Source organism: Ruditapes philippinarum, unplaced genomic scaffold (assembly GCF_026571515.1).
Source record: "Ruditapes philippinarum isolate M1 unplaced genomic scaffold, ASM2657151v2 ctg6940_1_1_1_1, whole genome shotgun sequence".
Classification (NCBI taxonomy): Eukaryota; Metazoa; Mollusca; class Bivalvia; order Venerida; family Veneridae; genus Ruditapes; species Ruditapes philippinarum.
In genome coordinates this window covers 99,183-112,402 of record NW_026857065.1, presented here as the reverse complement: position 1 = coordinate 112,402, position 13,220 = coordinate 99,183, and the positions used below count along the sequence as shown (strand labels likewise).

Genomic DNA, 13,220 nt, shown 5'->3' with positions numbered 1-13,220 from the left:
TTTTATTCATACATTTAGTTTCGTGGCATCTATGTGTATTGAAAGAACAATTATACAATTTGTCTTTAGGTTTTCAATTTGCCTTTTTATTACACAGTTTTAAAATGGATTGGTCTACAATGGAAAATGTTCTTTATGAATTTAAAATCTTAATAAAATCATTAGAAACATATATCTCTTGTATAATCTTTTAAATTTTTGCTTTAAACCTGTTGATAGAGTTCTGACTGATTTAGTAGAAAAAATATAATGAATTTATTGTTTATTAATTTATCTGACTCATTTACACCGATGTTGACACATTTTCATTACCAATTATTCCTTATTCTAATGACCGAATACTAATTCATTGAGATGTTGAGTTATTGAAATGGTAGTGAGAGAGAAATGACAATTGATGAGACACAAAAACCGGGATCAATTGTCACGGAAAAATTTGCTTTGCCCAAGGATCGAATAAGCGACCCCTGGACTATAATTCCAATAACAAAAACTATTGAACTGTGCAGACAGATAAAAAGACTTCTTGCCCTGACGTTTTAATATTTATGATTGAGTTGTGGTTGAGTGCTATAGTGCTTGGGACGATTGAAAAAACTCTATCATACCGATTCTTTAATTTCAGTTCATCCTTTTATGTTTGTGTCCGTTGCTTATTATGGGTAATTCCTTTCCAACACTCTTACAGAAGTTATGTGCATAGTTCAAGCATTGCGCATTAAAAAAGCTTAGAAATTGGAAATGAAGACAAATAAACTAATTGTAAAGTTATTTGATCATGAAAATACATGTTTGTTTTATATTGTATTTCTGTTTGGTCATATTAATTCCGATGCATTACAATTTTCATATTACATTCAAAGCGATAATTATGCTGATTTGATAAATTTCATTCTGTCTGTGTATGTACCAGATTTCAAATTTTATTATGTGTTTTTAATGTTGTTATTAGTTTATACAAATTTATTTTTAGTTCGACCGTGTTGGAAGCTTTACCATGAGCTTATTGAAGCACTCTCGAATCCGTTCCTGTAACCAACCATTACTAAGCAATGAATGTAAAGTTTCTTGCTCAAGGAAACAACGACTTGCCCCTGACAGGGTTTGAACCCACTTGGTCAGCAATCTTTAGATCACTAGTCCGACGTGTTAACCACTCGGCCATGTTGTTATTGATGAATACGTAGTAATAATGTACTTTTTTTATAACAATGGGAGTGTTCATTCTATTTTAACTGTCTTACATTTTTAGTCGATTAATCTAGATTATTTTTCTTCTAACAGTATTTACATGCTCTTGCTCAGTAAAAATATGAAATAAAAGATGCAAAGAAATAATAGGATAAATATTAAAATCCAAAAGAATTTTCTGCCAAGAACGGATGATAATTCGAGTCCACTTATTTCGTCTTCGATCATAATTTACAACACGGTCCTCTTTTATTTCGTTCAAATCGTTGCCCGTATCGGATTGTACTTGATTTGTTTGTTCCATTTCAATAACAGGTTTAACCTTGTTTCTTATCTTAGACATCGAGATACCCTTATTTTTCATCACCAAATATGTGAGAATTGTTGGAAATTTTCGCCTTATAATATCTGCTTTGGCTAAATGTACGACAAATATGCTCCATGTAACACAGACTGCATTAATAACATTGATAGTAAGAATGAAAAACGAAAGCACAGGCATCTATAATGAATTGTTAGGAACTTTATCCATGAATGACGTAGTTGTGAAAACAAAAGCCAGATATAAAGTCACTACAAGTGACAATCTTTCTCCAGAATCAGGGTGTACCCAACATGTCAGAATATTAAGGATACAAAGTAGTAGAGACGGTGCTATACTGTTAATAAGTGCAGACAGAAGTCTTCTTTTCAAAGTGAAAAAGGCACGTAACATTGGGATTGCCATCTGCTCAATCTTTTCATCTTTTCCTTCATCAATACTCTCGGCAAAATTTTCTACATCCCATTGGCCATTTTCTTCTAGATTTCTAGTATCTAGAAATTTGTCGGAGAATTAAGAACTAATTCAGTGGAATCATGATTAGATACAATGAAGTAAATACTACACTCATGTCTGTCAAAAGGATAAAACGTTGTATCAATATTGCATCTAACCCTGAAGGTAAAAACTGGTGTCATTAAAACAGAGCCTTGGTGACTTACCCATGCCGGTGAAAATTTGCATTATGTGATTGCAGAACTGTCGGCGGCTGCACCACTTCTTAACAAAATTCCTGGTTTCCACAATTTTCCCTTTGGCAATGGAATTCATTCCTTGCCATGGTGTACAAAAGGGTCCCATGTAAGAAGTTCACCTGTCCATGTAATTTTGAAGAATTCATATATATCCAGCCCTCCCGAAATTATGTCAAACGTTTCAATTTCTAACAGAAATTGGGTAAGATTGATCTTCAATAAATATAACATTTTGTATTACTTTACCCTCTACTATACAAGTCGGATTCTTTTTGTCTTTCTATTTACAAAAACTAATTAAAATAAAAAACTATAATTGAAGTTTTTCTTACTTCACTTCTTTAAATAGTGTATATTATTTTAACTGCTCATCGTCAAGTTGATTTCACAAACCCAGTATATGTGTGTTTACTCACAAATACATATAATTTATAAACAGGTCTTCATTTACAGATAAATAATTGTTTTATTATGCTCAACTTCAAAATTTACCTTAATTAGCTGACTTTGGTTGTACAAAGTCCGTAGAAATTTGTTGTATCTGGATTCATTAAATAAGTGGTCTACAAGATCGCTCATTTCTGTGTACAATTATCCATGTGCACTCCGATTCACAAAAATTAAGTGTAGCCAGCGAATGATATAATTAATGTTCATTTCTAACAAATTTTAATGTATAAATCACATAATTTTTTTATAAATTCTGATTCGTTACAACACTATTATCTAAAACACACTTCAATCTCCATTATAAATGTGTTTATTTTGATATTTATCCAAGCTTTTATTATAGACGAAACAATTATTATAATGAACAATACAAGCTAAATAATGATTTTCACATAATTTGTTTCCATTTTCAAGCACGTCACCCATTTTATAATAAAAGCAAATATATTTGTTTTACATTAATCACAAACAAAGTTAATTACTCTGTTGTTCTGTGTATGAACATATAGGCTGAAATAATCTTTCAATGGCCACAACATTTATTTATTTCATTTATTTTTTGACTGCTGGAAAACCAAATTCTTTCAAAATTGATTACTTCTTAAATCACAGGAAAGGTTCCGACAAGGGGATGCCAAAATTTTGATTTTAGATAAAAGGTTAAAGTGTTCTAATTGAAAGACATATTCATAAAATGTATCTTAAATACTTCAATAGCATTGATTTACAATACAATATACATTTTGCAGGAGAATGGAACTTTGAAAAATTCAAAATGCAAATATAAAAATATAAGGACATGTCGTTTAATCATAAAAGGAAAAAGGAACGGAAATCCCGACCGTCATAATAAAATATGTTTAAAGTTCACTTTGATTGTCAGAAGAACAAATAGTCAGTGCAAACTACAGTCCACACTCATTATCAAAAGCATTACATTACACTTAAACATGAAATGGTTGAAGAATGCGTTTGGAACATTCTAAGGTAAGTTCATATAACGGTTATCATGAAACTTTCAATGTCACACAATCATGTCATTTAACAAAAAGGATCAAAGTGAAAAATAGCGCGTACTCTAAACAAAAAAAAAACTAATAGGTTCAATTAATGGGATCTTTTGTTTGATACAATTTGAGCTTTGAAGATAAAATTATGCTCAAATTTGATATCTATAAAATAATTGCTACACAGTCTCTTTATAACTACAAAATAAATATATTTTGACCTCACACAAAGAAGATATATTGTGTTTGGAACTCTACACACTATAGTTTGTCACAAAGTGTAACGATGGGTTAAGTGACATGCAGTGATACATTAATAAATATCCATGAAGTGATACCAGTATGAAATGTCTTTTTATGATCTTGATGGGGCGACAAACTCATGCAAGAGACTGCCAAGATAATATTTTCTTTCATAACATTTTTCTAACATCTAATTTTTACAGGATACACTAAAGAGCCCGCTCAATCTAGTGAGTAACCTTGTGAAAATGCAACATTTTGTTATCGTAAAATGACACCGTGTTGTTCAATGTCGTGGTTACATTTTACAAATAGAATACTGTGCCCCCACATGTACTCCTATAAAAACAATAGTTTTGTCACAAACATGTATGTATAAGAGGAGTATTCCATTCCAGTCCATGTAAGAGCATGGTTAGATCAAAAGTATATAACAAGAAATTAAGTATAAAGTAACGGAAAGGATATGCGTGTAACTATAATTATTGTGATCAATATCACTTATGAAGATAATAAAAGAAACTAACTATCCTCGTACTTTTCATATTGAAAGCATTTGTTCAATGTAGTGGTAATTAGACAACTGATAAAATAATTCAGTAGCGACATACAGAAATAACATTTTTTAACTTTGTAATTCAACATTAAAATGAAATAAAATGAAAGATATCATAAAGTATTATAACAAGAACCTTGTCAATTTTGTATACATATGTATTTGCAAAATTTCATTACCACAAATTAAAAGCTATTCAAAAGGCTAACTTCGGTACGTTTCCTCAGGTGAGTAAATGTTACACTTTACTTTATTAATATGGTCCTTTATTGATATTTATTCAATGTTCTCTAAATATGCTTTGCACAATATTTATTATGAAAAACAAATCTTAAATGTTTGAATAGTCTTATTTCTATAACAAAGATTTATCTGTTAAGTACAGAATGGGTGAATTTGCAATGCCAACAAGCAGGAAAAATTATACTTCACAAGATGAATGTACACTTAAGCAAAACTGGTCCCTCATAAACATTTATTACACGAGAATAATGAATTACCTATGTCCTTTTGGGCTTTAAATAGTCAGACTGCGGATATAAATGTCAATTTACTACAAAAGATTACCTTCTAATTATTCTAAGACTTCAAGTTTACAGATGTAATTACACATCTCAAGATTTATAGGAATTTTAGTGGCAGGTTGAAGCCATATTATCTGATTTTGTTGTTTTTACAAGCAAGAGCAGTATTCAGTCTATTATTAAACAATTGTCAAAGTATATACGATACTGAAAGCAGGAATTATAAATGATTCTTATAAATAATCATTCATTGCAGGTTTTGCATATAAAGTCAGTTGTTATGTTGTTGAATACTTTTCTAGATATCTGTTATACTATATAAGTTTTTTTTATTGTCCGAACAGGCATTTAAAATAATTGCAATTGGAAAACAACGATTTTCTTTCATCGTTTATAATTTGTGAATAATGAATTAGACGTTATAAAACTTCACACATTTATGGATTTAATAAGTGATGTGCATACATAGAATTGCTTTATAATGGCTAATAGTAAAATAGTAAAATAGTTAATGACAATGATTGTCATACAAAATGGAATTAATTGTTGGAATGACAGCAAAGCAAATACTGTTATGTAAACACTTGTCAAAATGTGAAAAGCTTGATGATGTATTAATACATCCCTCTTTTTGAATATTTCATAGCGCAATTTAAAAGCAGCGGGCGCTAAGTGCCTTGTAGGAGTTGTAAAATATATTTTATTTTAGTGCTGGTAAATTTTCTCGTCCTTCGGTACGGTACATTGATTCAAGGACATAAAGTGTATATTGAGTAAACTAGTTAATGACATTGATTGTCATACAAAATGGAATTAATTGTTTGAATGACAGCAAAGCAAATTCTGTTATAAAAGCACTTGTCAAACTGTAAAAAGCTCGATGATGTATTAATGCATCCCTCCTTTTAAATATTCCATTGCGCAATTTAAAAGTTAGTTTCTTGTAGGAATTATAAATTGTTGCCCCGTACTTTACTTAAATGCTGGTAAATTGTTCTGGTCTTTCGATACGGTATCATAAAGTGTTGATGGAGTACCGCTTACCAACGCGTCAGGGTCGTGAAGGCTGTTTAGCTTTTCTGTCATTCGTCATGAACAGACACTATCAAACCGAGTCTATTCGCATTATTAAATCAATAATTTATATTTAATATTATTGAATCCTGCGAAGAGAAAGAACAGACAACTTGTTGGAATCCCCTTGCTTTTATTTCGATTGTTTACCTATCCTTCTTTCAAGTTATAAAAAGGAACTGTACATAAATGTTCTCAAAGACAATTAAGGGGTTTCATAAGCTTGACATACCGTGGTTACCTTTCACAAGTACGGGTTTTCTGCACATTATCTCTTCCAAATCAGCAACGATATTGATAAAAACATACCTTATTCAGACAAAAATATGCTTGTTTTGAATCATTAATGTCATGTGGTATCGCCACCTGAATTTGGTTAAATGCAAATATTTTGACTGATGTTCAGAGCTGATGCTATTTTTGTTTTTCATAAGACCCTAAATTGTAACATATAATATGAACCGATAAAAAGATTATTGCAATGTTTATTCAAACTGTAACACTGAATCTTAAAACAACAAACACACAAAACGGCCTCTGAATATGATCAGTTCAAAAGATACAATTATTATTAATATAGCCCAAACATCGAAGTCGTTTAAAATTTGGGGTTTTATAGCAGAGAAAACATGTTGGTATGTATTTAATATTTATGCGAAGGGAATGTGAGGAGAGGAATAGTCATTGCAAAAAGGACAAGTAACATTATCAAAATAAAGAACATCGTCCTATTTATAAACTGTTTAAAATATCAAGGAACTCTACTGAGGTCCAAAGCATAAAAATCATAAATTTTGTATTCTTATGTAGCTCAATTTCAAACGAAGAAGATATGCAAATGATATATACATGTAATAAGAATTAAATTGCAAGCACAATGTATGTGATTCTTAGCTTGATTTGATTAAGAGCGTTGGAACTCTTTTTATTTCTAGGGTATAATTATTCTGGAAAAAAAGAACCAAGCGAATGATCTAAAGGTTGGCGCAAAAGAAATTTGTTCAGACGGACATCAAATTGTACGAAAAAATCATTTATATTGATATCGAAAGATTTCTGTGGATTCCCTAAAATTTTGAGCGTTTCTGTGATAATTGACTGTTTAATGAAACGCATTGTTTCTCATTTGCCAAAAAGATTACCGAATTAAATGAAATATCTCAAATGATATCATTTAATCGTTTTGGCAAAACACAATTTCATTAACTTTATGTCAGAAAAATCAGTAACAATCATCAATGGTTTGCATTTTATAAAATTGAATTTATAAAATTGTTTTCATATCATAATATGAAGATTTTTCATAATTCATCAGTTGGATTTTAGGACATTTCTGATTATATAGATACATTTGTGCTGTTTTTTGTTATTTATTGTTTGATTGATTTGTATAATTTATGTAATCAATGTTTATTTCTATAGACATGAACTTGTCAGTTGAAAACAAAAAGAAATGAAATTGAAATGTCTGTCTTTTGGCATGTAAGCCGTGCGATAAAAAAAGTCACAAAATTTACAGTTTGTTTCCCTGTTTACGCCAAATTCAGCAAATTTTGTCGGTGGTCGATACACCTAACCGGTTTTCCTGGATTATCAGCAATAAATAACCAATTTTCCACAAGCTACTGACTTCCAATAACAAATAATTTCTGAATTAGCGATGAGAGACAAACGACCAGTCGACTAATTTGACTTAGAGAGCGTGTTTCTTACTTGTAAAGAACACTTCTCCCTGATGCATCTAACTGAACCAACTTTGGTACGAAAATGCACTGTAAATGACATTTGCTAAAATAATACAAATAATGATCGTCCAGAAATAAATTGTATCGAGAACTTCCGCCACCTCGTGTCCAGTTATGTTAGCAGACGTGGTTCATTACATACTTCTTCCTTTTGAGAAGTGGTGTCACTATTACGAATATCCGTACCCTCAACAGGCAATATCGATACAACTGATTCTTCTACAGTTATCATTTTAACATTATTTTTACTTTTCTTTCTCCTTTTCATAATCATTCTGAGAAGAAAGTTTGGCAGATATCTATCAGCCGCAGATTTACTCGCGCAATTAACAATGAATATGCTCCATAAAACGCCAACCGTGTTGATGAGATTAACTGTAAGCAGTTGATACGAAATCACTGGTATTTTTAATGAATTTCTAGGTATTGTCTCAGTTAATGCTGTTGCTGCAAAAACTAATGCTAAATATAGCGTTATTGCAAATGTTGTCCTTTCACCGGATTCAGGGCGAACGAAACAAGTTGCAATATTCAGAAATAACATAAACATGATAGGTGTAAGTGAATTTATCATTTCAAATTTGGACCTTCTTTTTAACAAAAACGATGACTTATACATTGGTATACCCACACTGTCTATGTTTTTCTCTTTTACCAGCATTACATTTGTATCTGTACTCTTAACTTCCCATTCACCATTTTCTTTGAAATCACTTAAATGAATATCGGGTGAAGGGGAAGATATCACAAGTTCTGTAGAGTCATGATTTGATACGATGAACTGGAAGTAACACGAGTGCATATCAAAAGGATAAAATTGTGTATCAACAATACATTTCGTCTTGTAACTGCCAGCTGCAATGATCATTACTAACCCTTTGTAAGTGGCCCACGCGGGATAGAATCCGCTCCCATAAATTGAAGTGTCCTCATTTGCCGGTCCGTCTGTTAAGGAAATCTCTGGTTTCCAATATTTATCTTTGGGCAACTGCATTTTTTCTCTACCTCCATAAAGAGCACGGTCCCATGTCAACATTTCATCTGTCCATTTTATTTCGAAATATCCAGTTATTAGAAGCTCACCTGACGAGATGTCAAGACTTTCAATGCTTTTCACATACTGTGTTAAGTTTACCTACAAAAGGTCAAAGAAAAATAATTTGTGAGAATTTGTTATTCAATAGCTGACGGTATTTAAGATATCATACAAACTTAACTTACAACCCTGCATTTGCATTGTTAAACATATATTTAAATTTTGCTCTCGGATTTATAGATTTTTCGTATAAATTTCTATTTGTTTTTCAATAGAATTGAGTGATTAGAATTATGAATGTACTGTATATTTGTATTTGGCCGACTGGGTAAAACCAAGAGAAAAATTGTAATGAATTTTGAAATTTCTTTCATTAAAAATCGATCGGACATTTTTAAAATTGATTTTCGCATAAACATCGCATTTGCTCCCAAGAAAATTATTTTAAATCGGACAAAACCTATCGAACAATAAGAAACCTTTACGAAATAAATTTACTCCGCGATTAAAAATAGTTTGGGATTTTCCCCAGCGAATCCGGGGGTTAAATTATTACAAACTTTTACAGCTACAGTTTCGAAGGTTTACTTATTTATAGTGACCGGTAGCCTACCTTGAAAATCGAAGCTGTTGTATCGGGGATTAGCTTGGAAAAACCCACAGGTGACTTTTGTTATGTTTTTCATGTCATCATTTTGTTTATATTTATTCATGATGTTTTTATTTTATGTGTTTATACCATAAAAAAAAATAATAATTCGTACACCTTTAATTTCGCTTATAAATAGACTTGTCACAAGAATGTCTAACATCTCAACGTACAGACAAAGTCGTGTAACTTTTTGTTTTTAAATGATTAAAACCCGGCCAAAGACCACGACTTTAAAGACAGTGACAAATTACTAGAGTCGCCACAAAGCACTTTCAAAGACTTTATTGAAAAGAAGTTCATTTTGCATAGTGGGAAATAAAAAAGCAATGAGAAAATAATAAAAACAACACACAATATATAATATAATTACCTGAATGACATGACCTTGGTTTTCTAAAGGTCTCAGATATTTGTTATATCTTGTCTCATTGAAAAGATGTCCTAGCAAAAAGTCCATTTCAGTGTATGTTTGTCCAAGCGATGTCTCAAGAGCGTTTAATATTATCAATAACAATGTTATTTTATCCATAATTACCATGTTAGTGATAAGTTAATATCTAGGATTGCATAGTCTATTGCTTTGAAATAAAAAATACCCTTAATGTAGTTGTTTTTCACAACTTATAAGCGCTTATATATTAAATCCAATGACACGTTTATGCAGATCTTACTTTAGAACTAATTTCATCTGTATTGCATACTGGTGACGAACAACCCAGAATTAATTATTGATTGTAGTAATAACCATTGTACCTGTTTCACCACTCAAATCAGCGTGAGCGAATATAAACTGTAATTGTAGCTTTATTTGTAAGCCATTGAATTTCCCTTGTGTTATACTTTTTTCAGTTTTAGAGTCCATAGGAGTTCATCAATAAAGTTATTTGTGTTGTTAAAATTGGCTGATAGAACGGTCTATATAACACAATACTTTCCAACGTGCAGATGCTCTACGAAAGTGTCCCTGGGTGACACAAGAATGTGTTGTCTTTTTTTGGACTTCCCCATGTTAAGACAATATTTTACACATAAAGGCACCGGCATAACAATTTTAATATATGGAAATAAAAGGAACATCGCCTTAATAAAGTTCGGTGGGAAAAAAGCATTTTAAACCCTTTTATGCATTTATATATTTATCTAAAATCTGAAATATTTGGGTGTGATATCTCGAATTGTAAATAAAATGCTTTAATGTATTGATGATGTTGTTGTTGTTGCTATTCAACATAAATAAGATTGAGATGTGTACCTACTGGAACAATGCTTTTGCTACAAAAGGGGCAAAATCAAATTGGAATTTTTACAATCTTTTGTCAAAATTAAATTACTATGCCAGTATTGTCTACAACATATTGGAGAATGTATTTTTAAAGTAAAAGTCAGTCCCGCGACTGAGTGGTTTAAAGTCGTTGACTTCAAATAACTTGCCCCTTATCGCTGTTGGTTCGAATCCCGCCAGCGACTTTGGATTCTTTCATGTAATTATTAAGAAAGTAAGTCAACTAGCTTACGAAACGTCGTTTATTCTTCTGATGTTCCCGGTCTTGGCTGAAATAATGCATGGACAGGCACTCGATGTCTTCTTCCATCAGAAAAGCTGGAAAGTCGCCTCATGCATTGTTTTTAATACGATGTAAGATCCAACAAAAAAGAAATAAAAATAAGTACATGCAATTGATCGTGTATGTTAGCAAAAGTGTGCACAATTCAAACTTTTATTTATATTATTCTGTTTGATAAGTGGTAGAAACCTTATTTTTATTCATACATTTAGTTTCGTGGCATCAATGTGTATTTAAAGAACAATAATGCAATTTGCCTTTAGGTTTTCAATTTGCCTTTCGGTTACACAATTTTAAGATGGATTGGTCTACAATGGAAAGTGTTCTATATGTATTCGAAATCTTAATGAAATCAATAGAAACATGTATCTCTTGTATAATCTTATAATTTTTTTGCTGTAAACATGTTGATAGAGTTCTTACTAATTTAGTATGAACAATAAGAATTATAATAAATTTATTGTTTGTTAGTTTATCTGGCTCATTTACACCGATGTTGACACATTTTAATTACCAATTATTCCTAATTCTAATGACCGATTACTAATTCATTGAGATATTGAGTTATTGAAATGGTAGTGAGAGACAAATAACCATTGGTGAGACACAGAGTCCGGGATCAATTGTCACGTAACAATTTGCTTTGCCCAAGGATCGAATAAGCGACCCCTGGACTATAATTCCGATAAAAAAACTATTGAACTTGGCAGACAGATAAAGAGACTTTTTGCCCTGACGTTTTAATATTCATGATTGAGTGGTGGTTGAGTGCTATAGTGCTTGGCACGATTGAAAATACTCTACCAAACCGAATCTTCAATTTCATTTCACCTGTTCATGTTTGTGTCCATTTTTTATATGAGGGGACATTCCTTTCCAACAGTTTTAAAGAAGTAATGTGCATAGTTTAGGCATTGCGCATTAAAAAACAACCTGAAAAATGGGAAATATGGATAAATAAAAAATTGCAAAAGTTATTTGATCATGAAATTACATGGGGTTTTTTTATTTGAACATCTCTACATTGTAATTCGCTTTAGTCAAATTAATTCCGATGCATTAAAATTTTCATATTATATTCAATGCGATAATTATGTTGATTTGTTAAATTTCTTTTCTGTTTGTGTATGTACCAGATTTTTCAAATTGTATTATGTGTTTTTAATGTTTTTTATTGATAGAAAAGTAGTAATGATGTACTGTTGTAATGAAAATGAGAATTTTTTTCTATTTTTAATTGTCTTATTTTTTTAGTCGATTAATCTAGTTAATTGTCATTGAAACAGCACTTACATGCTCTTGCTCACTAAAAAAAACGAAATAAAAGATGCAAAGAAATAATAGGATAAATATTAAAATCCAAAAGAATATTCTGTCAAGAACGGATGACAATTCCAGTCCACTTATTCCGTCCACATTATCATAATCTATAACCCGGTCTTCTTCTTTTTCGTCGTTCAAATCTTTGCCCGTAATGTCTTGTACTTTAGCTGCTTGCTCTATTTCAATAACAGGTTTAACCTTCTTTCGAATTTTAGACATCGAAATACGCTTATTTTTCATCACCATTTTTGTGAGAATAGTTGGTAGTTTTCGCTTTATAATATCTGCTTTGGCTAAATGTACGACAAATATGCTCCATGTAACACAAAGTGCATTTATAATATTGACAGTAAGAATGAAGAAAGAAAGCACAGGCATCTTTAATGAATTGTTTGGGATTTTGTCCATGAGTGACGTAGTTGAAAAAACAAAAGCCAGATATAAAGTCACTACAACTGACAATCTTTCGCCAGAATCAGACCGAACCCAACATGTCAGAATATAAAGGATACAAAGTAGTAGAGAAGGTGCCATACTGTTAATGAGTGCTGACAAAGGTCTTCTTTTCAAAGTGAAAGAGGCACGTAACATTGGGATCGTCAACTGTTCAATATTTTCATCTTTTCCTTCATCAATATTCTCGGCAAAATTTGCTACTTCCCATTCGCCATTTTCTTCTAAATTTCTAGTATCTAAGAGTTTAATCGGAGAATTAAGAACTAATTCAGTGGAATCATGATTAGATACAATGAAATAAAAACTACACTCATGTGTGTCAAATAGATAAAACGTTGTATCAATATTGTATCTAACCCTGAATGTACAAGCTGGTGTCAT

At 31.3% G+C, this 13,220-nt stretch overlaps 1 protein-coding gene across 1 annotated transcript; it reads right to left on the bottom strand.

Moving 5' to 3' along the window:
- Positions 1-7,919: 7,919 nt before the first annotated feature.
- Positions 7,920-13,220, bottom strand: LOC132748656 (proton-gated ion channel subunit pbo-5-like). Its single transcript, XM_060738263.1, has 2 exons — positions 12,444-13,220; positions 7,920-8,942 (listed from the first exon to the last, which is right to left on the bottom strand). The coding sequence occupies exons 1-2, from the start codon at positions 13,218-13,220 to the stop codon at positions 7,920-7,922; spliced, it is 1,800 nt and encodes a 599-aa protein (XP_060594246.1).

Excerpts from the sequence above, each read along its gene's own strand:
- LOC132748656 (XM_060738263.1), bottom strand. The coding sequence starts at position 13,220 with ATGACACCAGCTTGTACATTCAGGGTTAGATACAATATTGATACAACG. Across the intron at positions 8,943-12,443 it reads GTGGACTGGAATTGTCATCC|GTAAACTTAACACAGTATGT; the intron begins GTTCTTGACAGA and ends GACCTTTTGTAG.